The 25,912-nt window shown below is 39.1% G+C and overlaps 3 protein-coding genes across 6 annotated transcripts in view; 1 reads left to right on the top strand and 2 right to left on the bottom strand.

The window, feature by feature from the left end:
• The window catches only part of LOC133622540 (ankyrin repeat and SAM domain-containing protein 1A-like), a 112,037-nt gene extending 102,181 nt beyond the window's left edge, over positions 1-9,856 (bottom strand). For all 3 annotated transcript variants that reach the window (XM_061985371.1, XM_061985375.1, XM_061985379.1), the window contains exon 1: positions 8,888-9,856. In XM_061985371.1, coding sequence (XP_061841355.1) covers positions 8,888-9,066 — 179 coding nt within the window. In that variant the 5' untranslated portion in view covers positions 9,067-9,856. The remainder of the gene's footprint in view (positions 1-8,887) is intronic.
• Positions 9,857-9,940: 84 nt separating this feature from the next.
• taf11 (TAF11 RNA polymerase II, TATA box binding protein (TBP)-associated factor) lies at positions 9,941-18,844 on the top strand. The gene is made up of 6 exons (XM_061985419.1): positions 9,941-10,136; positions 10,236-10,445; positions 10,557-10,690; positions 10,774-10,861; positions 17,569-17,665; positions 17,740-18,844. Exons 2-6 carry the CDS (start codon positions 10,266-10,268, stop codon positions 17,868-17,870), a joined length of 630 nt encoding a protein of 209 aa, XP_061841403.1. The 5' UTR covers positions 9,941-10,136; positions 10,236-10,265; the 3' UTR covers positions 17,871-18,844.
• A 1,312-nt stretch (positions 18,845-20,156) lies between these two features.
• Positions 20,157-25,912, bottom strand: part of bltp3a (bridge-like lipid transfer protein family member 3A) — a 28,123-nt gene continuing 22,367 nt past the window's right edge. For both annotated transcript variants that reach the window (XM_061985365.1, XM_061985366.1), the window contains 5 exons: positions 23,365-23,515; positions 22,961-23,211; positions 22,667-22,775; positions 22,515-22,567; positions 20,157-22,368 (listed from right to left, as the gene is read on the bottom strand). In XM_061985365.1, coding sequence (XP_061841349.1) covers positions 22,252-22,368; positions 22,515-22,567; positions 22,667-22,775; positions 22,961-23,211; positions 23,365-23,515 — 681 coding nt within the window. In that variant the 3' untranslated portion in view covers positions 20,157-22,251. The remainder of the gene's footprint in view (positions 22,369-22,514; positions 22,568-22,666; positions 22,776-22,960; positions 23,212-23,364; positions 23,516-25,912) is intronic.

Here is a 25,912-nt window from a genome sequence, read left to right as displayed (position 1 = left end):
CTGCGCATTATGACATTTTTTAAGTGTGGATTTTGTATAGTTTGTTTATTGGATAAAAAAAAAACTGATAGAGAGAGGTAATACAACAATGGACATCACAGCAATGCTGTTCTGGCTGACCGTTTTTGGCAATAAACACCATGAAAAAGAGTTTCATAGGTTTGTTTAATAAGGGCATGTTGCCAAATAGTATCAAGCATGCCCCTATTAAATAGTTTTTTTTCCAATCACCTTTTAATGATACATTTCACCAACAGCTATGCAATATTTACCTACATTTGGTTTTGACAGAGAAGTCTACAAACCACATGTCAGGACAGACTTTCACACCCTTTCTGGTACTCACACACATATGTGGAATCCATCACTGTTACGAGGTGCCTCGTCCTCAGTTTATACAAACATGCACTGTAAACGCCACTCATGCAGCCTCGCATCGCGGTCAATTTCCAAGTTTCCCAGTGCTGCCTGTGCCATTGAACCATATACGATTTCTCAAAGTTCAGAAGTCAGAATTGATGCAATGAGACTGCCATGCCTGCCGCTTGCCAGGCATAAACTAACCTAAGAATGAACATTGCAGTGCAGTCCTGGGTAACACAGAGTTTGCATATATTGCATACACTTACAGCTAACTTTGAAGGGTAGAGGCCGTATGGTGTGCACCGAAATTACTCAGAAGACAGATTATAACATGTGCCAGTTCTTAGCCCGCAGATTTTCTTTTTTATGGGTGACATTTATTCGACAGTTTAAGTCTGCTTGGGACAACAGATATAGTGGATATAAAGGGATGAAAGCATCTGGAGCAGAGCCCAGTCCTCTTAAAATGCAAACAAAATAATCACAGTGAAGTGTCCCCGGTTAGACAATAAACTGTAGAAGGACTTTCTGCAGCTGATCCTATCCCAAATTACGGTGGACTTCTTTTTGCCAACAGGGAGTCTAAATTAAGGGACTGCTCGAAATAGGTGGTCTAGTTCTAGCCAGATGACAGCTCAGTTTTCTTGATGAAACCGAACAAGGCGAGAAAAGCCCTTAAATGGTCTTATATGAATATGAAAAGCGTTCCTTCCAGGCTTTGTCAGCTGGACAAAGAACGTGGCTGCGAAGCTGGGAGGCGAACCCTCATCTGGCTAAGCTCTCGTAGCGTCCGTCCAGCTCTCTCAGGATTCCTCTGTTAATTCCCCCCCAGTGGGCAGACCGTTTTTCCTTGTCAGAGACGACATCTTCAGAGACTGCCTATGACAACCAGGCACATAAACAACTCATTCTGTAGACGTATTTTATAAGCTGTGTGGGTATCAGTCAATTAGTTGGTTGTCAACAATAACACAGACTTTTTTATGGTGTTCGTAGAAGCAAGTCAAAATGGTTTGCAGTGCTTGGCTGCAACCAGCAGAGGCGCTATTGATCCTGTCTCAAGTTTGCTGTTTAAAAGCTACGGTCGTGAAATAAAGATAATGGTGTGGAAAAACAATAGTATTTTCGGATTTCTTAAATGAATTTTAAAAACAATTAATGGATTATTGATTCTTTGTTTTCCCAATAAAAGTATACAAAAATCACACTGCTCTAATATGAATGCCAAGATAGGCTCATGCAAAGCTGGAAAATGTAACATGACAAAGTTACAATAACGTGGTCGCCATAATCAATATATTTTGTCATGTGTGCATTTATTCAAACAACCTATTTTGTCATTATAATAATAATAATTTTGAAACACATTATCTATGGTTTTATTGCCTTATATAGGCCAAATCATGAGTAGCCAGTTCAAAAGTATGTGACCTTGCAACTTTAAGAATCCACGCCCATCTTGTTTTGGTCTTCATAGAACAAGTGTTCAGGGCGGCAGAGACATTAAACACACCAAGGTCGCAGTATGTCCCATGGCAACCGCTAGAATGAGGCCTCCTGGGAAAGCAGGCATTCCGCAGAGCCTAGCTACACAACTGCCTGCTTCTAACAACGTTGCAGGTCTTGACATGCTCCCCATTCCAAAGCAAGAACGCCGAAATCCAGTGAAAATACACTTTAGACACTAGTAAACAATAATGATAAAGTTAGGTGGACATGCCCAAATGAAATTGACTGTATGGTTACTATTTAGGCCCAAACTACATGACTGTGTAGAGGCAATCTCTAGATGACATGACTTGGTGTCACAATCTAATAATGATACAGTTGAGTGCAGCGGGGATTGTGAATAAAGAAAATCTCACTACATAAACTGAGTGAAAGGTCACAGTATTGGAGAAGCCCCTCATTATTGTAATGCTAATCCAATCAAATGTCAGTCAAGCCGCAGGCTGACTACTACAACGTTGAGCTCAACACAACATGAATTTAAATATATACCTTCCATTCGGAGAAAACTCATTTCACAGAGCTGCTATTATGTGTTTGCATCTGACATGGTGGTCAGCCCACATGTAATACAGAAAAGGCGGGGCCAGTCTCAACTACAACTTCTCTGAATTGGATTTCCGATTTAGACGGTTTTAATGTAATTACCTCGAGTACGCTGTACAGCCTGCATGATAGCTTGGCCATGCATCACATCAAGTTTTACAGTACCTTTCAGCGCTATTACTGTTTGATTGAGTGGTGTCCGTCCACTTTTGGTCAGTATCCGATTGACATGCATAGTAAGGTGACTGAATATGGCAAATTTGGCATGACAGATCAGCCTCAAATGGGGCAGCGTGGCTCGGTTTGTAGAGCGGCCGTGCCAGAAACTTGAGGGTTCCAGGTTCAATCCCCGCTTCAGTCATCCTCGTCACTACCGTTGTGATACTTTACCCACCTGCTCCTAATGTCACCCACACTGGTTTAAATGTAACTTAGATAATGGATTTCGCTTTGAGTAACTAGAGAAAAGTGCTATATAAATATAATTCATTTCAATTCACTTCAAATGGTAAAAAAGTTAAAATTACAAAAAACTGAACTGTAGATTGTGTCACACTGTCAGTATCATCCATTAAAGACAGAATACCAAGCATTCTAATAGGACAGGCTTCTGGCAGCTGAGCAGACTGCAGATGACATGTACAGACTTGACAGGCACAATATTGACGAGATCAAAAAGTCATCAACAACACATCCTTCAAAACAGTGAATAAGACTGCATTCACACTTGTAGTCTGGTACTTTGAGCCTGACCAAACATTTTAGAAAAGATACTTGGTGGTAACTTCAGTGCTCTCTGGTTTGCTTTCACAATATTTGTCAACTATTGCTCACAGTGAAGCGTATGCATTAAGTCATGCCTCAATTGGGCAACACGTCTGAAATATACAGTAAATTGTCCAACAACCTCATGTGTCCAAAACAATAGGTTGTATTCAGTCACATGACTTTTAAAAAGAAGTAAATGAAGTGGTGGTCTACCAAATTAACACAGCTACTGTGCAGCAATCAGGGTGCAATCTATTCGAGTATGCAAGGGGTCTAGATCTTAGAGACTTAGATTTAGACTTCCTTTTTATTGTCATTCAAATTTGAACTTTACAGTACAGACAAGAACGAAAGTTTGTTGCATTAGCTCATGGTAGTGCAGGATAAAAAAGCAACAAGGTGCAGATATAAATAAATAGATTACTGTACAGATAAATATATTGCACTTTTGCATATGTATCCACGTTTATGGATGTATGTTATATTGTCTTTATATTCCAGCGAGTTAATCAATTTTTGGGGAAAATCTCAACGCTAGAAGCAGATGCAAGCAAAACAATCTAATTATGCAATAGAATGGATCCCTATATGTTATCAAATTAAGATTTGTCGAGTGATCAAGGATTATCCGTTGGTCGCATTCCCAGAAATGTTAAACTATCTGGTGCTCCAGACATTATTCTACAGGACAAAAAACAGATTAAAGCTTGGAAAAGCACAGAGGCCTACAACCTCTTTGTGTGTGGCTAGGTCAAGGAAATTGGTATCAAGATTCTACCGGATAAAACATGCATCGTTTTTGCTCGGGTAAGGTTGCATTTCATGATTTACTTAGTGTCTTGCGAGGATGCGTCCTTGTAAACAAACTGTGAGTAGCACTTGATAGCCTTGATTCACTGTTTTTCATTTTCCCATTATGTTAACCACTTATAAAGATAATTGGTGACACCACTAAATAACCAGCTGGTCATGAAAGAAGACAAAGAAGTGATCACAGCTCACTATAACTGCAGGTTTCAGCCATGTTGCCTTGTTGTTGTTGCACGCATCATTATAAGTATGCGATTGCTGCCTTTGGTAAAAAAAAAAAAAAAGCTCAACTCTTTTAGGTTTTGCTCACATTTGCTTTCTTTTATTTATACTCGCCGTGTTGGTGCTTTACAAAGCACTCGTAGCAAAAATGCTTTTTAGGGACTCCGACACACGATGAAATACAAATACAGAAAGTCGGGACTATAGAGAGCACTATAAGGACTACAGGACTATAAGCCGCACCCACTAAAGTTTAGAAGAAAGAAAATGTTTTCCATATGTTAGCCACACCGGACAATAAGCCGCAGCTATATACGTTGTGGAAGGAGTTATTTACACAAAAATATTTTCTGAATGTTTGTTTCCAAACACTGCGATGAGGTGGCGACTTGTCCAGGGTGTACCCCGCCTTCCGCCCGATTGTAGCTGAGATAGGCTCCAACGCCCCCCGCGACCCCAAAGGGAATAAGCGGTAGAAAATGGATGGATGGATGGATGTTTCCAAACTGTTTCTGTAACATGGCAGTAAAACTGCTGATCAAACACAACAAACATCAAAGTCATGGACCCACTAGCTACGGAAACTAGCTCTTCAATTAATTAAACAGACTCAATAATTCCACGGTGAACACAGACACGCTTAGATGTGTTGGCATATTAGCTAATGTTAACAACGCTAGCTTTCTTACATTACAATAGCGTGTACAAATAAATATGCATGAAAATACTCCTACAGACATCACGCATGGGACGGTTCAGTATGTATGAATTGTTTTAGGTAAATTGTAAAACTTACAAACGTTGCTTGGTGTAATGAATAAACAATCCTTTCGAGCAGAAACGCTATGGACTGTTTTACTTCCAGTTCAAGGCATAACAGGAAGTACCATTTCAACTCGTAGCATCTGCAGCGAGCGAACTCGTCCAACTGTTTATAAGCCGCAGGGTTCAAAGTGTAGAAAAAAAGTAGCCCGTTATTATCCGTAATTAATGGTAAAATATCAAGACAATACCTACATTTGAAATACTACTAAAAATGATATCAAACTGACCTTTAAGGAAGTGATCACTGCAAACTTGTGCGTTCTTTGACTCCGCTCTATTGGACTGGAGTGCAATGTTCGAGAGCCACTTATCTCGTCGTCGTTTTGTAAAATCTTGACATCTTTCGCCCTTCTTGATTACCTCTTTAGGAACTCTGAAGAAATGTGTATCCTTTTCACTATTTGAACGGTTCCGACAGCCTAAAACAACGAAAGCATTGGGCATTTTTCATTAAGAAAGGCAAAAAGCCGCCCAGAACGCTATGACAACAGACGCTCGCCTGACCACCACTTCGAGTCTCCCATATTTAATGAGCCGGACGTGGCATCAGGTGAATACAATCTATTGCAGGTCTTCTCTGTGGACGCAGCGGCCATGCTCTCCCAGAGCTAGGAAATTTGCTCCAGAGTACAGGGTATGTCTTGCATGCACGGAAAAATGGACAATGAAGAACCTTTGAAGTCCTATAGTATATAAACTATATACTGACTCAAAAAAGGTTCCCGAAGATGTGCTGCAAGAAGACAGCGTTTCTCACGAATTGACCGAACTGTAATAAGCAACACAAATCTTTTGTAGAACAGAGCGAGGTACATTTAACTACTGTATTTACGCTTCTGGGTTTACATTTAACTTTTATGATGATTTTTCACTTGGCTTTCTGTTGAGTGTTACTCATGTAACAGAGGCCCGCCAGTGCAGCTATGCCAGTGTATCTTGATAAACCTCACACCCTAACACACTGGTGTCAAACTCAAGGCCAGGGGGCCAGCCACATCATTTTATGTAGCCCGCAAAAGCCTGGAAATAACAGGTGTCAATAATCGTCATCTTTCTTGATAAATGTATTTCAATTAAGATGCAGTTATTAACTCCATATTACTTGAGACAACAAGCTATTCCAAGCTTTTTTTTAGTAATTGAAACCCTTTTCAAATTAACTTATACACTAGCGGAACTAAAATATCGGCTTGTCAGTTTTCAGTCGGTTTGTTGGTAAACAATGATAATAATCAAATGAAGGTGCAATCGTGTAATAATCAGTCCTTCCAGGATTTTGCTGGCTTTGTTTTTGGCGATTGTCGCAGCCTACGAATGCTCAAATTCGCTGCAGCATTTTCAAAAAATTGCGGCATAATCTCCCAGTGATGCAGCAAGACATTTGATTGGTTGCTTTGTTTGACTGCTGCTGGGATAAATTGGATTGGCGAAAATGTCGACAATTGGCCAAAATGTGCAAGGATTGGACAAAGTTCCAAGGCCGTGCATAATTCACAAGTATTGGTTGAATTTGTGTGACTTGCTGCGTTTGCAACATCACAAAATCCTGGAGGGACTGACTAATATAGTATGATGCAGCCCTCGGATGGCTTCTTTGACTGTGACGTGGCCCACAGTGACAATTGGATCAACAATCCTGCTCCAACAGTTTGTTCACGCTGCACATCGAGTTTACAGCTTCGGTTTATAGCTCAATGCCTAGCCATTTGGAGCAGTGTTTTTCAACCTTTTTTGAGCCAAGGCACATTTTTTTCATTGAAAAAATCCTGAGGCACACCACCAGCAGAAATCATTAAAAAATGAAACTCAGTAGCCGATATTGACAATAAAAAGTTGTTCTCGCAATTGTTGGATATGAATTCAACCCATAACCAAGCATGCATCACTATAGCTCTTGTCACAGGAAAACACCAAAAAACTCAAAGTAAGTCACAGCGTGATGTGACAGGTCGTGACAGTACTTTGAGTTTTTTGGTGTTTTCCTGCGTGTAGTGTTTTAGTTCTTGTCTTGCTCTCCTATTTTGGTGTTTTTTCTTGTTTTGTTAGTATTTTCCTGTTGCAGTTTCATGTCTTCCTTGAGTGCTATTGTCCACACCTGCTTTGTTTTCGCAATCGAGACTATCTAAGTTGTGCGGACGCTATCCTTCTTTGTGAGGACATTGTTGATCATCATGTCATGTACGGATGTACTTTGTGGACGCCGTCTCTGCTCCACACGCTGTAAGTCTTTGCTGTCGTCCAGCATTTTGTTTTTGTTTACTTTGCAGCCAGTTCAGTTTTTGTTTCGTTTTGCGTAGCCGTCCCTAAGCTTCAATGCATTTTCTTAGCGGCACTCGCCTTTTCTTTATTTTTGGTTTAAGAATTAGATACCTTTTTACCTGCACGCTGCCTCCCGCTGTCGTTTGCTTTTTGTGATCATGACACGACGTCTTCACGACATCTACAAAGCAATTAGCTACCTGCTGCCACCTACTGATATGGGAGAGTATAACATGGTTACTCTGCCGAGCTATAGACAGTACAGACACTCAACAACGGCACATTATTTGTGGATTATAACTACTGGTGTGCAAAAAATATTTTTAACAAAATTAGGTGAAATTACATAATCTCCCACAGCACACCAGACTGTATTTCACGGCACACTAGTGTGCCGCGGTACAGTGATTGAAAAACACTGCTTTGGAGGACCCAGGTTCAAAGAAGCAGGGGCTGGACCAGTTGGGGTTACACCAGGGGTCGGGAACCTTTTTGGCTGAGAGAGCCATGAAAGCCAAATATTTTTTAAATGTATTTCTGTAATAGCCGTATAAAAAATGTTAACACTGAATACAACTAAATGTGTGCATTTTTAAGTTAGACCAGCATTTTTAGAGTATAATAAGTTTCTTATTATTTTTACTGACAGTGTTATTCTGAAGCTATCCAATAATAAATAAAATACTTATTACCAATAATGCAACTTCTGGTGCTGCATGGTTTTGCTGATGGCTTTGTAGTCTGGTTGATACGTGGTTATTTATAACACTGATTATCAGCGGAATTATTCATTACTTATTGTGTTAAGCAATGTCAGGTAAGATATATCTGAGAGCCAGATGCAGTCATCAAAAGAGCCACATCTAGCTCTACAGCCATAGGTTCCCTACCCCTGGGTTACACCATACATCACCTAGTTAAATTCGCATTTAGTGACATCATATCCAGAGTTTTGGTTTGTTGGTGCAGTGTTCACACCTGTCACACTAAGGATTAGAGCCTGTCGGCAGGTGGTCCGAGACCCATCTCTCAGGCGGTCTCGGTCCACCTGTTCGGTCCGGTCTTGTTTGGTCATGGACTGCATTTACACTTGAAACTCACTAGCAGAGCAAACGGACAGCTTGTTTTAACCTGACCATATTAAACTTTCATATCTGCACACCTCTTTTCAAAAAGGACTACCCCCCCCTCCCTTTAGTGTGACCTCTGCCACAAAGCTTCCCTTTACTGCTCTCGCATGAAAGTTTGACTGCTTTGCTAATTCACCTTCACTAGTGAGAGTGCAGCCATTCAATAATGCATCAGTTCTAGTCGTTTTTTAAAGCAGGATGACTTGTTTTTGCAATATATTTAGCTGCATGATAGTCTGCCTGGGTTATGTGCACATTACAGTCCAAATGACTGGGAGCTAACAAAGAAGCATGCTCTTTCACTCACTGACTCACTGAATGTTTGGGTTTTAAAAACCAATGTTAGCGTTGGCAGTCATGATTAATTTAGCTACAATTAAACCTAGAATGTGTTGGTGAATATTTGATGGAGAAACACTGCTGCATGGACAGGGATTATCACCACTGGATCTTACCTGAGCAGACTGGAGAGGGGATGCGATGAGGCAGCGTGGCCGCCGCTGTTACCGCTTCCACCCGTCGGGTATGAGCCGCCACCGGTGGCAGCCGACTGTCGTTTCCCGGATAAAAGCTTCTCCACCGCGGCCAGGTTTCCCGTACGCGCCGCTTCGAGGAGCTCCTGTTCCTTCCCCATTGCAGATGCGTGAAAAAAAAAAGACGAAGGAGGTTGGTTGTGAAATTCCTCCGCGACACCCCTCCTATCTCAACTTAGTATTCCACAATGCTGTTAAAATGGAAATAGAACGAGGAGTGAGGGGGGGAAAAGCTCCCCGCGGTGTTCTATCCGTTCGCCAGCTCCACGGCGTCGCTGGCGCCTAAAAAAAGGGAAAAGTTTGGTTGGGGCGCACGACACCGCCACCATGGAGCAAACTTCCTCTGGCCAGTCCCCTGAGCCGCGTCCGTCACTTCCTCGAAACTGCTCCTTCTTTCTGCGTCTCTCACACGCACACGCACACGCTCAAGCCCCCCGGAAAAACCCACCGAGCTGCTGGAGTTGTTTTGATGAGCTCAGTCATTTAATTCTGTATCACTGCAGCGATGCGATTGTTTAAAACAATAACTACGTAATATATAATTTATTATAATAACTACACAATTAATTGGTGTCATTTTAAATGCTCTCAACTGTCAAATTGCCCCAGTGGTGTTAAACAGGAACATTTCACAATAGCTCATCAGTTAATAATTAAGTTAGTAGATAATTAGTCGTAGTTTTGTAGATTTTGAATAAATTCAGGCGTGAAATATACAATTGTATTTGAGTTGGATTTCGCCTAAATGATGTTTGTTTTGTTTACATAAAATAACAAATCTTTTTTTTTTGTATATTACATAACATTATATCAAGCAAATGTCGATTTGACACATTTTTTGTATTAGTGTAGCACCAATAATAAGGAAACACTTTTTAAATGTATTGTAATTGTATTTTTTTTTAAAAACTGCTTTCAACATTGTAAATAAAGTTTGTACAAACCGGAACCGGAAATACTATTAAGCAACAACTGTAGCGCAAACCGGCACTTGTTATGCTAGTATCTCTGAAAATCAAACAATAGTAATTACATTACTTTATTTAGTGAGGGAAACTATTGTAATTTATTTGTACTTTTAGTTTTTCTTACCAAGTCCTTACCCAAGCGAAAGTTGCTTCTATTCACCTTTAGCTTAGCTGCTACGTTGTTGACGCCTGGTTCAGTGAAGGTAAACTCATCTTTATTTAACGTAATGTTGGCGATATCGGTCATGCAAGAACCAATGCTTCATTGGATTTGGTTAGACTAACCACCTCGTATTTTGCAGAGTTCGAAACTGACATTTGAGAGAGCGATAATGGCGGATCCCGCACGGATCAAACCTGAGAGAATAATTGAAAGTGCAGCCGATGAACAAGACGAGCAGTTTGCAGCTAACGTGCCTGAGGATGTGAGGTTGCCAGGTCCGGAAAAGCCTAAAGTCGAACCGAAAGAGGAGCAGTCCTCTCAAGACCAACACAAACAGGAGGATAAGTCTGTGTGTATACATCAATATTTTGATACAGCCTTATTGACAAGAGTACAGAAGCACTGCATTATATTATTACTCTCAAAACATACATTTAATCTAAGGATTTGTCCTCTGAAGGAAACGGCAGCTGCAGCAGAGGATGAAGACGAAGGAACTTCGGGGCAGCCTTCATCGAAAAGACTGAAGGTGGAGCCAGAGAAGAAAAAGGAGAAGCGGCAAAAGGTTGATGAGGATGAAATACAAAAGATGCAGTAAGGCATTTACAACAAAACAGCATAGATAATTACATGTATGTGTTTCATTGTGCAAGAAACTATGTTCTTATGTTTTTAAGGGTGTTGGTGTCATCCTTCTCTGAAGACCAACTGAATCGCTATGAGATGTATAGGCGCTCTGCCTTCCCGAAGGCTGCCATCAAGAGGGTATGTTGTTTTTGAGCAGTTCCTGAATGTGAAGGTCAGGTCAAAAATTCACCTTCTTGTAGGCTTGCAAGATAGACATTTGGCTGACGATTAAAAGTTTTGATACCGGTACTATAGTAGTCATATCATGGCAATGCAAGTTAATTGCACCGGTTGCCCAGAAGAGGGGGGGGGGGGGGGGGGTTCTCATTGTAGCCCATTGGGTTGAGTTTTTCCTTGCCCTGATTTGGGATCTGAGCCGAGGATGTCGTTGTGGCTTGTGCAGCCCTTTGAGACACTTGTGATTTACGGCTATTTAAATAAACTTTGATTGATTGAATTACAAATTCTTAACCACATCTTTAACGAAATGTAGCATCCTTGCTAGCAGCTAATAGGGCTGCGCAATTTTGAGAATAAACCTAATTGCGATTTTTCTCTCAAATTGCGATTTGCGTTTTTTATATTTTATACATATATATGAATACAACTGTGAATATAATGAGTAGGGATGATGTTTGATAAGAAATTATCGAGTTCGAGCCCATTATCGAATCCTCTTATCGAACCGATTCCTTATCGATTCTCTTATCGAATCCAGATATTGTGTTTTTTTCCCATATACAACAACCTATTTGTTTAAGAAAAGCTCACTTTTATTTTATAAGAAAAAAATAAAATAAAATAAATAAATATTGACTGTTACCCCCATAAAAAAAATCAAAAAATAAATATCGACTGTTGTTACCCAAAGTATATTAAGTGGGATTTTTCAGAAAAACAAATATATACAGTAACACAAAAACAACCTGTCTCTGTGATCACTATAGGTGTATAAATAATAATATAGTTTTAAATAAAATCAGTCCCTTGGACACAAAACTGAAAGTAATACAGCTCTCCAAAAAGTGCACTTCTGCTGCTATTGGAACATACTAACTACCAGAGGTGGGACCAAGTCATTGTTTTGCAAGTCACAAGTAAGTCTCAAGTCTTTGCCCTCAAGTCCGAGTCAAGTCCCGAGTCAAGTCCCAAGTCAAGACTGGAAAGTCTCAAGTCAAGTCCTAAGTCCTGCATTTTGAGTTTCGAGTCCTTTCAAGTCCTTTTAACCACAGACTAATATATTAACACAGATTGTGTATGCTTTTCAAACGCTGTATTTATTTATTAAAACAAGTGCATTTTAAATTGCAGGAAAGAAAATTGTGCTGACATTGCACTTTATAATAGCACTATTAACCAGTCATTTTAAACATTAACTCATTCCTTTACAGAACAAACACATTGAAAAATAAAGTGCAAATGCACTTATTTGTACAAAAGTGTTAACATTGAAAAAACATGACATATACGTGAACATAACAAAAAAGTTGTACTTTTTATATGTCAGGGCCCTATGCTGCATTGCATTTGCAAAAGACCAAATTAGCCAAGAGTCTGTCAGTCATTTGTGCACGATGGGGGCGTAGTATGATGCCACCATGGCTGAAAACTCGCTCCACTGGAGGCAGGCACTGCCAAGACTCTCATGGCCACTCGGAACAGTGAAGAAAGAGTCTTCATGTTCAATGCCCAGAACAAAAGGGGGGAGAGAGTTGTTTTGGGTTGGTGCACTACTTGTAAGTGTATATTGTGTTTTTTATGTTGATTTAATTAAAAAAAGAAAAAAAAAAATTATTTCTTGTGCGGCCCGATACCAATCGATGCACGGACAAGTACCGGGCCGCGGCCCGGTGGTTGGGGACCACTGAGGTAAACAACCAACAGTATGTCAGAAAGCTAGCTAAAACGGTACACATATTCATAATATAGTATACATTTTAACTGACCTTTATTTTACTATTTTTGTCTTTTTTTAGGTGGCTAAAATACACGGTGCTGCTGACCGCCGTCTAACGTTACGTGTGATATATTGACTAACGTAACCCTGCTTAAAAAAAATCACTGAACAAAAAGTATGAATAAGGTAGTGAACTGCAACAGATTCCCGTGTTTGCAATAACGTTATAACGTTAGCAGTGAGTTTACAGCCTCACTGATTTAACCACACAGCAAATAAAAGTCACGTTACTTAGCCAATAAACGTTATCTTACATTCAAAACTTACCGTTCTTTGTGCAACTTCAAATGCCGGACGAAGTTGGAAGTTGTTGCCTCTCCATCAGTAATTTTCGAACCGCATGTGTTGCATACTGCAAACCGTTTTGTGTTGACCACCTCGTCATTTTTATACCCAAACAAAATTATTTTAGGTATCATTTTTTGTTCACTGGCGTGTGGTTTGGACATGTCTTCTTCGTTGGTTGTCCTGCAATTTGATTGGATGAATGCTGTGTGATGAAAACAAAGTAGATCTAATTTGATTGGCTGTTGTACTGAGACCACACCAGCTGACACACGCAACGCTGATAGACAAGTACACAATGAAAAATACGGAGCGCTCCCGAATAACTTTTTCATCTTTGGGTTTTGGGGAAAGTAGCAAGTCATGTCAATTCAAAAGGCTCAAGTCCAAGTGAAGTCACAAGTCATTGATGTTAAAGTCTAAGTCGAGTTGCAAGTCTTTTTACATTTTGTCAAGTCGAGTCTAAAGTCATCAAATTCATGACTCGAGTCTGACTCGAGTCCAAGTCATGTGACTCGAGTCCACACCTCTGCTAACTACACACACAGGCAGACAGCTAACAAACAATCCAAGACGTCTAATAAAGTTCAAAAGCAGATTAATCCATTTAGGCTCTTTATTGTTGTTGATCTTGCTTTGTCTTTTCCTATCATTACTTTTGTCTTGCACTGGACTGTTTTTTTTTGGTTTTTTTAAACTGAAATACACACTGACAAATATATAAGCTATGTGATTCAATTAACATACTGAAATTTAATACACAATATGTAAATATTAGCTTCACACAAATATACAGTACTATCATCAAACAAATACTTCTGAGTGTTGAAGCTATTTCGATGGTGGAAATACACGACTGGCAGCCATTTTAAGTCCTCAAAACATTCATTGAAACAGTGCACAAAAATCGTTTTTCAATAAACATCTTAGTATTAAATTTAACCACTTTCCTACCTTAATATTGAGTTACATAAACAAGTTAAACAGTTTACTTACAGACTTAGCTTTTCCAAGGCTTGTAAGAGCTAACACAACTTGTCTACTTCTCAATTGTCTCATGAACTTAACTGACATCGCCAACCCGGAAGTGCCCAAACTGACGCGTAGTATTTTCATATCGCCACAAGGTGTCAGTAAGAGTCTACAATCAAATGGGCATAACATTGCCGTCCCACAGGGCATTTCCTGTGGGAAGGGATTCGTTCCCAGGGATTCGAATAAAGAATCAACTCTTTCTTTACTATAGTGGCCTCGATAACGGGAACCGGTTCTCAAAAAGGGATTCGAGTCCATGGAATCGGTTCTTTTCTTATCGAACAACTGGGAGAACCGGTTTCGAACATCATCCCTAATAATGAGTGAAGGAAGACATGTTGCTTTTAGACTGTCAATCAACATATTCCTGTCTCAAGGTGCCACACATTAAGTAAATGATTGCATATTGTTTTAATCATTAAAAACAATAGGAGGGTTGCATGTGATGTCACATCCGTTTTTCTTCTTCGCGGCTTAATTCACACAATGGTCAAGCAGGTTGAGCGTAGCATTAAAACAAGTAAGAGTGAGTGTAGAGTTTGAGCAGAAAATGTCGTGTTGCTGTTCTGTTTTTGGGTGTTACAGTTGTTTAAATAGAGAGATAGGAAATAGCTTTCATATAGTCCCGAAAGAAGTAGTTCATAATAATAATAATAAAGTCAGGAACAAACTAAAGTGCATCGATGGAAATCGCTCTTAAAAATATAACTTTCATCATCCATCCATCCATTCATTTTCTACCACTTGTCCCTTTTTTTGGGATTGTGAGGGGTGCGGGAGCCTATCTCAGCTGCATTCGGGCGGAAGGCGGGGTACACCCTGGACAAGTCGCCACCTCATCACAAGGCCAACACAGATAGACAACATTCACACTCACATTCACACATCTTGTGAAATAAAACCGAGCCGCTTGTTTCTGCAGTGATCACTTTGTAAAAAGATGTGTTTGATTTTATTTGAGAAACTTTGTGTTGCAATCGAGTTGTATTAGTAGTGTTTGATAGCAGAACTAAACGTGAAGAAATGACAATAGATCGCATTTGTTTTTTATTCTTTTGTGGTTGCTATCCCTAAATATAACTACAAAGACATAGTTGTGCAAACCCTTGTGTGGTGTTCGGGTCTGTTGGACCCGTTTTCATTTTTTATGAAAATAAAAATTATACAATTAATGAATTTTTCAAACTGAGACTCACTGACTTGGGCTCATTTTCTGTGAAGAACATATCAGAATACATATTTAATGACCACACACCATACAGCCCCCCTACACATTTCTATTACATATAAGATGTCCGGGTCTAATAGAAGTGTGGAAATTGATGTTTTGTGTAACACACACACACACACACACACACACACACACACACACACACACACACACACACACACAGCGGGCCTAGACAGGAGGAGGACAGAGTGTAGGTACACAGAACATCAGAGGATCAAATGTGCGAGAAAATGAGAGCAGACAGTGTTGACAAACAATGTTGCAACCTTGTGTGGGAACCGCAGGTGCAGAAACGCAAAAGAAGAATCCCTGTGGGATGCAGAAACTGGCAGAGAAAATTTCCGTGCAACGTTCATATTGTTGTTACTCAGCCACAAAATGCAAAGGGTCCATCAGACCCACAAACGCTGGCTGAGTAACAACAATATGAACATTACACAAGGGTTAAGTCATAGTAATAAATATTGTGATTGTTGGTCCAATCCACCGTATTTTCTTTGTTGATTTTCATAACAGAAACTAAAAGCTTAGTTGTGGTTGTTTTGCAGTAAAGCCAAGTGCTTTATTCGACACAGATGACCACATTACAGCGTCGTTGGTGATATTTGTTAGCCTCAAGAATATATCCTTAATAGTATTAATAAATTAGATGAATACATCTCTCGTAGGCTCAACTGTATACTGAATCTTGATATCGCTAGCAAACATTGCTGAACAACAGACATCTATAGCTAAATAATGAGACAAAATATGAACTGTACAGCATAAAAACAACTGCAGACATGAATTGTAGATGAGACTAATATTTGTAGCAGGACATCAACTTCAAACAAACGTATCCTTTTTCTCATTAGCGTCACGATCACAGCAGCACCACACTCGTGTCAATCAAATACGTTACTTACCGATACGCGAATAAGTCCAACTTTGATTATTTGTTTAATTTGTGGACTTCTCAGATGCAAAGACATTATGTGCCTCCAATCTTTTCTTCTCTAAATACCATAAGTGTCATGGGAAGTGAGGTAGCAGTAACCTCTTGGTGATGATAAATGGTTTAAATCTTTTTTTTTTTTAATCTTTTTTTTAAGAGTTTAAAAATCCACTCCATCCCATTTTAAATATTTTTTCATGATCGCTTTTATATTTGCCTCTAAAGCTATCAAAGTAAGCCTAAATCTGCACGGATTTAGGTAAATAAACAGTAGCCTAATGGGGCTTAGCCCATCGCCTGAAACACAGAAGTGCCGGAATGTGCCTCTAGATCACGTGATTGCAACCCACCTAGACGCAAAAACATTTAATTTAAAAAATAGTTGGCTTTATACAGAGACTCTGAGCTTTTGTCTAAATGCTAAGAAACTTTACAGTGGCTCCAGCACCCCCCGCGACCCAGAAGGGAATAAGCGGTAGAAAATGGATGGAATGAATGTAATGTACCGGTAATCATGACACAGGGTTTCCCCTACATGTAAACGACCGTGGCGCAACGCCACAACAAGATTACTGCCACTACATTTTTTTTTTTAACATGAAAACACTTTTAAACATAAAAACAAAAGTGATTTATAGTATGCAAGTATATACCTTATATAGTCTATTATTTACATACTATTGATTATAATACGTTTGAAAAATCGCTCAAATATTCTAAAAACTTTCATTGATCTATTTAGAAAAAAGCAAACGGTGCATCAATCACCTATCAGGAGCGCGTCATCTGGTTGCGCACCTAAACGAGTTGACACCTGGCAAAAGTAAGATAAGTTGAAGAGAGATATTTTAGGCTAATTAATGCATTTCTTGTTCAAGGCAGTGTAAACTACACTAAATTACTACCAACAAAATGTCTAACTGTGCGTCTTCAAACCCCCGTTTGGTCATCGCTTTATGGAGTGAGCGTTTAACTGTGCGTGTGTGGGTTTTCTCTGGGCAATCCAGTTTCCTCCCACATTCCAAAATAATGAATGCTAGATTAATTGGAGACTGCTAATTGTCCATAGATATGACTTTTGAGTGTGAATGATTGTCTGTTTCCTGCGATTGGCCATGTTAATTTGAGTTAGCTTGTCTATGAACTAGTCCATTGTACGTTAGCATTAAGCTAGATGCATTAGAGCTCACCCTTCATTCTACATAATTGTATTGCTTTTTTCAGTATATTCCAAATTATTATTAATCTACTGTGATTCCTACATGTATGTGCACTTCATGTGAGTTATATTTTTCAAATCTCGCAGGCTGCAATATATCGCAATGTAGGTTTTAGATTCTATCTATATAGCATTTAATTACAACTATCGCCCATCCTTGCTTTCCTGTGTATTTGTTGTTTAGCTGATCCAGTCTATAACAGGATCGTCAGTGTCCCAGAATGTGGTGATTGCAATGTCTGGTATCTCGAAAGTTTTTGCCGGGGAGATAGTTGAGGAAGGTAAGAAAAAAACAGGCACTAAAAGTATGCTTTGGTTTCATATAAGTTGTGGTAATGACTTTGGGTTTTTTCAGCGTTGGATGTTTGTGAGAAGTGGGGCGACACACCACCACTTCAGCCCAAACACATGAGGGAGGCTGTGAGGAGGCTGAAGAGTCGCCATCAGATTCCCAACACCAAGTTCAAGAACATTCTGTTCCACTGAGGACTAGGCTGAGAAACAGTATTGACTACACTGGTGCTAATACGATGCTCTATAGTCTACCAGATGTTCCGTCAACATTCAGTCTAATTATAAAGATGTTAACCACCTGGTGACCAGATATGAATCTGTACAGATGAAGAAACTTTGATCCACACATGATCAATGACTTTGAAACGGTGGCAGCACCTGCCTTTCATACCACATTGTCAATGTAAATGCTCGATGCAACATTCAGTTTAATGATGGAATATTGTTGTAAATACAGTATATTTTTATGTAAAAATGTTTGTTTTTTCCCTGAAGCAGATTGTTTTGAAAAGTAGAATTATAATACCTGTCATAAAATGACAAAAGACTAAGTATAGTAGGGCTGTTAAATTATTTTAATCCAATTAATCACAGCTAAGGAATCATTTCTATTAATCATGATAAATTAGTTTTTAATTTACATTGTTTCATTTTGGATGAGCGGAAGGACTCAAGAACAAAGGGTATATGTATGCACCTAACATGATTATTAAACATCTTTATGTTAGTTCATAACAAAACAATCATTTATCCACATTGATGTGGACCTAATACTCCTTTGTGGTATTATTTTAGGATGAAAAGAAAGTCCTTCCTGCAGAATGTGCACAATGCTTTGGGTCATGGGGTTTTTTGTACTTAAATTTCCCCATCAAGAGGAAATTACCAATGCAATAGATGTTAAAGAGTGGGCATCTGCAGTGTTTATGGACTTAAAAGCAGTTGACACAATTAATCATAACATCTTAATTACATAATCTAGACCAATATGGCATCAGCAGGGTTAGTCTTGAACTGGGTAAGAAGCTAGTTATCCAACATAAAGTAATATTTGAAGTTAAGCGGACACATCTACTGCTCTGAATCAGTGACGTGCAGTCAGGGGAGGCAGGTAAGGCAGGGCCTCACGTGCCATCATGGAAAGTAAAAAAAAAAAAAAAAAAGAATTGTTACATGTATCCAGTGATTATACTATAAAGTTATTTTCCATTTAACTTCACCACTTTTAGATTATTTTTATTCAAAACCGCTGAATTTTCACATTTGCCGTTTAAATAATGAGAAGAGACTTGCAGTGAGTCAGCAGCCAGTTGAGCCTCACCATGGATTGCGCAATGACTCGGCTAACTGCTGGCCTGCTGTGCAGTGAGACCATATTGCTATATGAATTATATTATACATTTCCATAGTTTAGTTAGCTGAGGTATATAATGTACAGTGTATTTTGTCAACAACTGTATGTGTGTAACGTATTTCTTGTGCTGAGCAATCATAAAACGGCTGCGAAGACGCACTGGGTGAGGCTCGCAGTAATCCCGCCTCATGGTGGTAGAGGGCGCTAGTGATCCCAGGGATCATTCTTGTGACTACTCGGCTGCAGAATAAGTGACAACAATCTACAGTTAGCAAGTCAAGTGCAGCGGCAGCGATTGTTTATTTTTTCCTCTCGCCTGGACTTTTAACATGGAGGATTACATATCTAAAATAAAACAGTTTTCTAAACTGGACTTTCAATCGAAGCAGGAGGTAATAATTAAAGGAAGATCTCCATTTTTAAAACTGAAGAAAGATAAGGAAGACTTCTATGAACAAGTTATGGATGCTTTTGTTTAGAAGAAGCGGCGCATGGACTTCATTTATAAGTAAAGGTAAGACCATAACGTTTTTTTAATTAAATGTGCTTTTTGTGTGCTTGTTTGTATGTGTAAAGAATGCTTGTATGAGCTTTTAAACATAACCCGTTAACTGCTGCCAATCAAATGGTGAATAAGATACTCTTTACTAGTGTTCATGTTTGTAAATCTGACTGTGATGAAGTCAGTGCCTCATCAGCCATGAACCTCACCGCACGTCACTGCTCTGAATATACCTTGTGGCGTACCCCAGGGATAAATACTTGGACCAAAATTGTTCAATATTTGTATGAATGACATCAAATCACAAAAGACTTAGTTGGTGTTATATGCAGACGAGAACTATGCATGTTCGAAATAAATTAAAACCATAACCAGAGGTCAAATCTGCCATTTAGTGTCCTGAATTCCTGCAAGTAGATGGTAACACTACATGGACAAATGAAGACATTTCATTCTGTGTTAATTACGTAAAAACAATTTAACCAGATGATTTTTAAAATTATTATTTGCTTATTTTCTATTATCCTTAATTTTGACAGCCCTATTATGTTTTTTTGCAGGGATTTGGACTTAAAGACTGTAGACAGTAGAGGCAATACAGTTCATGGACAAATAAGAACAGTTGTTTTGTGTTTAGTAAGTGTCCATTTATTCTCTTAAACACATTACACTTACCAGTGGTTCACAGAACCAATTTCATATTAGTCTTAAGTGATAGATATACAAAGTTGAATGACAAATACTGTCCACAGGGTTCAAAAGACTTGCATCACATAGAAGATTACACAAGGGCTCCCTGCCATCTTTGAAGTAGTTTATGTAAAAATGAGTGCAAACTCCAATGATTTTTTTACCCAAACAATACTATGACAGGTTAGTTCATGCATTAGAGAACACACACACACACACACACACACTAACAATCTGCATTGCACATTAGAAAAGTTTGCTTTAGAAACCCTGACCCAGTTTTGAGGGCAAAGGATGTTGAATTAATAAATGTGCCAGCTGAGAAAAAGCGCTACAGATCACTGACTGCAAGTGCATACCAACATATTTTACGTCTACAAATTGAGGATGTGTCGATGGTTACAAAGTAATTCAAGTGAAACCATTTTCATTTGTAATATTCGAAATATCAAAGTATGGACATCCCACGTATGTTTTAACTGCTCTTTGATGCGTTTTTGATTGAAAACGATCATTAGACTCTGTATTGCTTAAAATGGAACATTCCACTTTCTCTCACTCACTACTGGAAAGGCAACAGAAGAAAACGTAAAAAAACAAAACACACAACCTTTAAGTGTGTGCACTGGCGAGTTATAGCCACAAGAGGTCACCCGCGTGCACTGAGCTAACCATACAAAAAATATACCAAGTGCCTTCTAATGTGAAATACCACACCACATAAGATGATAATAAAATATATCAACGTATACGGCACATTGTAAATGAAACATTCATGTAATGAATTTCAAACTGTGCAGTGTTTATGCTGAATGACAGTCATTCTGCATAAAACCAAGGTTGCAGCTAAATTCACATTAAACATAAGTGTGACTTATATGACACACCATGCAAATTAGTACCACCAGGATGTCTTGCAATGGCATGACTCCAAAATACTGTGCATTAGTAGTATAACATAACATCTTATTAGTTGTGTAAATAAATACATACATTTAAACAGGCATGGTGTCCCTCTTCCCTGGTAAGAGGTAAGGAACACCAGTAAGCTACACAAAAGAGCTATTAAGAAGGCCCAGATTATAATAGCAGTACAACACTGTAGAAATATGTACATTGTCACATACATGTTTTTAAATAGGACTTAATAAGAGTGTGTTATGATGGCCACACACTTTATTTGCATACAGTACATCAATGTCTTATGTCAAAAAAGGTTCCTGGTTTTCTTTATACATCATAACTAATGTTCAACTGATATGCTACATCATAGTTTATGCATGAATAAATATGGTGCTACTAGATAATGGATATATTGATGTATTTGATCTACTGTACAGTTACAATCTCCATTACGTACCATGTTATCTGTGTGGCCAGTACAGTACCGGTAAGTTACAGTACGACTGACTGGCAGCTGTTGGGGGGGGTTAACATTTGATCAACCACAAATTATCAACTGGGGGGGGGAAAGCATGACTTTATCCAACCTAGCATGCTGTGTGACAAATTATAAAGACACATAGTAAGCTTGCATTGAGTTCACACTAACTGGAGTGGAAAACAACCGAGTCAGTGAGGGATGTCTTCTGATAGTACGGTTTGTACAGTTAGATCTGGCTTATTTGAATATGACCTGATCCTTTTTTAACAATTGGCCTCTACACACCAACACAATGGATCTAAAAGTAAACATTAGGAAGATGTATACTTACACCTTTAAGTTGACGGATTTCATCCATTTGAAAATGTAGCAAATTTAAAGGATGTATTTAGGGACTAAAGTGCATATAAGAGAAACACTTAAATATAGCTAGGAATTTTCAATACTTAATGGGAATAAATAATCCTGTCTTCAAATCCATTGTGAGGCATACATTAGGAAATTGTACTATTATATAATAATTATAACCTTAACCGTACCACCATTTTACTGAAAATGTTATCTTACCACTTTTGATAAGAATCTTTGCAGCATTTTGTATTCCAGTGTTCTTTAGCAGGGGCAAATTGAAGAGGTGAGCGGCTCAGAGTGAAAACTTGGGGTCATACTTCTTGATCTCCAGAAGGAGGCGCTCTCTGTCACTGAGGGCCTGAGTTAGAGCCACCTTTGTATTAGAAAGCTTGGACTCCAGAGCTTGCAGCTGTAATAGCATGTTAATTGCATCAGTTAGCTGCATAATAATACAGCTTTCATGGTAAATTCCAGTGTTTACTTCATCACCATATTGGTGCACCATAAATAGCATATTAAGATGTAGTGGTTGTGCTTAGCAAGGTTGTTGCTTACCTCACTCTGCTTTTGAACAGAGCAGGACTTGTTTGGGTTGTCCTGGCCTTCGGCTGAAATCCATAATAAAATCATAACATGGGGACGTACGCATACCATCGCAATGCCATATCACAGTATGTTAAATTCTGATTAAGAAACAGTGTGCCCACCTCTGAGCCTCATGATGCCATCATCACTGCGCTGGAGAAGTAGTTGATCAACAATGAACGTGGCTGAGGTTGGTTGAGGAGCTGTTGGGTAAACTCTGGGGCTATCATCCTATAATATAAAAAGCATCACTTACACATACTGGGTGAGTGCAACCATACCGAGCGCTCACGGAAATGAGACAAACCAGCTTGCTCGTATGAATGCACATTTAAGCACAATAAGAGTGGCATCACTCCCCAAAAAGACTAATCTCGCGAGTAATTGCAAAACTAAAAGAGACTTCAACAACCCACCTTCACAGTGACAGTTACATTGCTCAAATGTAACTTTATTGGCTGACCATCAACACTGAACTCGTCCTCCAGAAAAGGCCCAATGTTTGCTAGAGTGGAGGCTAAAAGCTCAGCATGACAGTCTTGCACTCTCACATTTAGCGTGCTAAAAGCCGTGTCAGTGTGTCGGCCTGCAGATGGGCCTGTCTCTGCTCGCATGCACACTGCGGGAGACTCCCTGCTACTCTGTCCATTCTGCTTGTGGGCAGGAGCTGCAAAAACAAAAGAACAAGTCGTGGACCAAGTAAAGACCCTAAATTACCAACCAGTTTAATATAAAACATGCATATGGTCATAGGTGTGGCTTTTATCTTGGGATTAGAAAACTGTTTCCTTTAATGTCAGCAGCAGTCCTTGTTAGTTACCTCGTATGAGACCAGCCAGCAGATCGGAAACCCTGATGTTACCCATTTGTACAGAGTTTAAATTCTGGGCTTGCACAGCAATAACTTGGTCCTCTCCATTTACTTCCATTGTGCAGGCTGTCCCACTCAGAATCAATAGCAACACAGAGGACTGTAAGACACACACATCACATTTCAAAATTCAGAAAGGTCGGATCAATTGATGGGGGAACATAATTTTACTTGATAACCCCGCCTTCCGCCTGAGTGCAGCTGAGATAGGCTCCAGCCCCCAAAGTCTAATCTCCCACCCCCAAATTCAGTTTAAAACTTGTGAGAGACTAAATATTTTTGAAGCAAATTCCTAAAAACACTATAGTGCTCCTGTTGTACAGAGGAACTTGGACCAGTCATGCTTGGCAGATCCTTGCATTGACATTTTAACCTCTTAAAAGGTTGGCGTCCACTGCGATAGACACTTGAACTTTTCATAACAAGGCTGTTTTTTTTGTGAAATGTGTTACTCTGACAAAAGAAATAAAACATTTTGGCCCCCCCGAGTCCTTAACATTCTGAAAATGTGGCCCATCGAACAATTTAGCTGACTGGCTTTGCTGCACAGTATACAACCGTCCCTCGCTATTTCATGTTTTTAATATAATGGCTTCATTACATTGCAGATAAAAAAAATAATTTAAAAACATTTTTTTAGGGCCTGAATTAAGTATTAAGGGGCTTTTTGTAACATTTACACAGATGCCTAAAGGGCGCTAACTTTCCAATGTATTTTAAAGCGTTATATCCCACCCACTTAAGGCTTCTAGGACGTAACCATGTACGTACAAAACGCATGCGCGCAATTTTTTTAAAAACGTAGCTTTGGGTGTTAGCCAATAATAGTGATTTGGATAGTCAGTAGGCTATCATTAGATGTATATTGCCTGGGGGTACGTGTGGACGAGACAGGGTGAGTGATTGCCGTAAACACCAATAATTTTATTTTTGGCCAGTAAAAATGTCTACTATACAAACTTAGTAATTGGGAAAAGTATAACCGTTTTAACACAAATTTGTTCTGTTAAACCACTATTGATAACATAAGCTAGCCAATGGTGCTCTTGTTGTATATTTTACTTTGAAAAATGTAACTGTGAGCAAGTTGCAAACAGTCCCTTTAAGTGGGACAAATCAATTTATGTTGCAGTATTTGTCCTATTTTCCACTATTATGTTATGGCAATCGATTAAGATAGTCACCAAGCGGGACTTCCATTTACGGGTTAAGGGTGAACCATGCTAATAATAACAACAACAACAGGTTGCTAATCTTCATAATGGCACTTCGGGCTAACTGAGACTGCTATCACTTAACATGTTTGGGCAAAGAGAATACTCTTGATTCAAGATGCACTTAATCTTTGACGTCAATAACTTTGGTGTGAGCAATGTGGAATGCAAACATGCATTACTAACAAGACGGAATGCTAACAACAAAGCTAACAGTCGTAGCTGCGACTGTTTACTGTTAAATTACTCAGGATGTGACCAAGTATTTCCACGTCATGGCAGTGCGACGGCCATAGCAATGACGCATTTGGGGATCCTCTAGGCCAATGGTGAGTACTTTAATCTACAGTAGAACATACTCCAGGCTACTATATTTGGTGTAACGAGTGTAAACGTGACTGACTAGATGGGTGTTTAGTTTAGAGCACCCTAACAATGTTGAAAAAACATATTTAGAAGATTGTAAACATTTGTTTATGTTCCAACTATGAAAATACTTGATTTATTAATAATAATCCTATGTCGTGGAATTTGTTTTACCACAGTCATGTCTGGTACTAATTAGGGATGTCCCGATCCAGGTTTTTGCACTTCCGATCCGATACCGATATTGTTTTTGCACTTCCGATCCGATACCGATACTGACCGATACTGGCCTTATTTAGCCTACTTAGTTGTCAGAATCATGTTGAAAAGGGTTTTAGTACTCTTGATAACAACCAGCCAGCTGAATTAGGGGAGTTTGAATAATACACAATGGTTGGTAACAAGAAACTGACCTGTTTATTCAAGGATAAACAGAAAATAGACAAAATTATACATGACAAACAGAAATGGCATCATTGAACTAGGGCTGGGCTATATGGCCTTTTTTTAATATTGCGATATTTTAAGGCCATATCGCGATACACGATATATATCTCGATATTTTGCCTTAGCCTTGAATGAACACTTGATGCATATAATCACAGCAGTATGATGATTCTATGTGTCTACATTAAAACATTCTTCTACATACTGCATTAATATATGCTAATTTTAAACTTTCATGCAGAGAAGGAAATCACAACTAAAAAAATCACTATTTTTTTCCATACGGTGTTGATCTGGAAATGTTTGCCTCTGCATTTTGATGGTGTGGGCGTGTGGCACCGAATGGAGATAAGCGTCTCGACAGACGTTACAATATTTGAACAATGATGACGAAAACTGTTTTCTCTGTCGTGTCCGTGTGTCGAAAATCGTTATGCGCCTATTTTTTTATTTGATTTTGTGCGTGGCAT

This window comes from Nerophis lumbriciformis, linkage group LG01 (genome assembly GCF_033978685.3).
Source record: "Nerophis lumbriciformis linkage group LG01, RoL_Nlum_v2.1, whole genome shotgun sequence".
In the NCBI taxonomy this organism is placed as follows: domain Eukaryota; kingdom Metazoa; phylum Chordata; class Actinopteri; order Syngnathiformes; family Syngnathidae; genus Nerophis; species Nerophis lumbriciformis.
The sequence above is the reverse complement of the archived record's forward strand: the minus strand, read 5'-3'. Positions and strand labels throughout refer to the sequence as shown.

Coding starts and splice junctions, on each gene's coding strand:
- taf11 (XM_061985419.1), top strand. CDS start 10,266: ATGGCGGATCCCGCACGGATCAAACCTGAGAGAATAATTGAAAGTGCA. Junction 10,691..10,773: donor GATGAAATACAAAAGATGCA/GTAAGGCATTTA, acceptor TATGTTTTTAAG/GGTGTTGGTGTCATCCTTCT. Junction 17,666..17,739: donor CGGGGAGATAGTTGAGGAAG/GTAAGAAAAAAA, acceptor GGGTTTTTTCAG/CGTTGGATGTTTGTGAGAAG.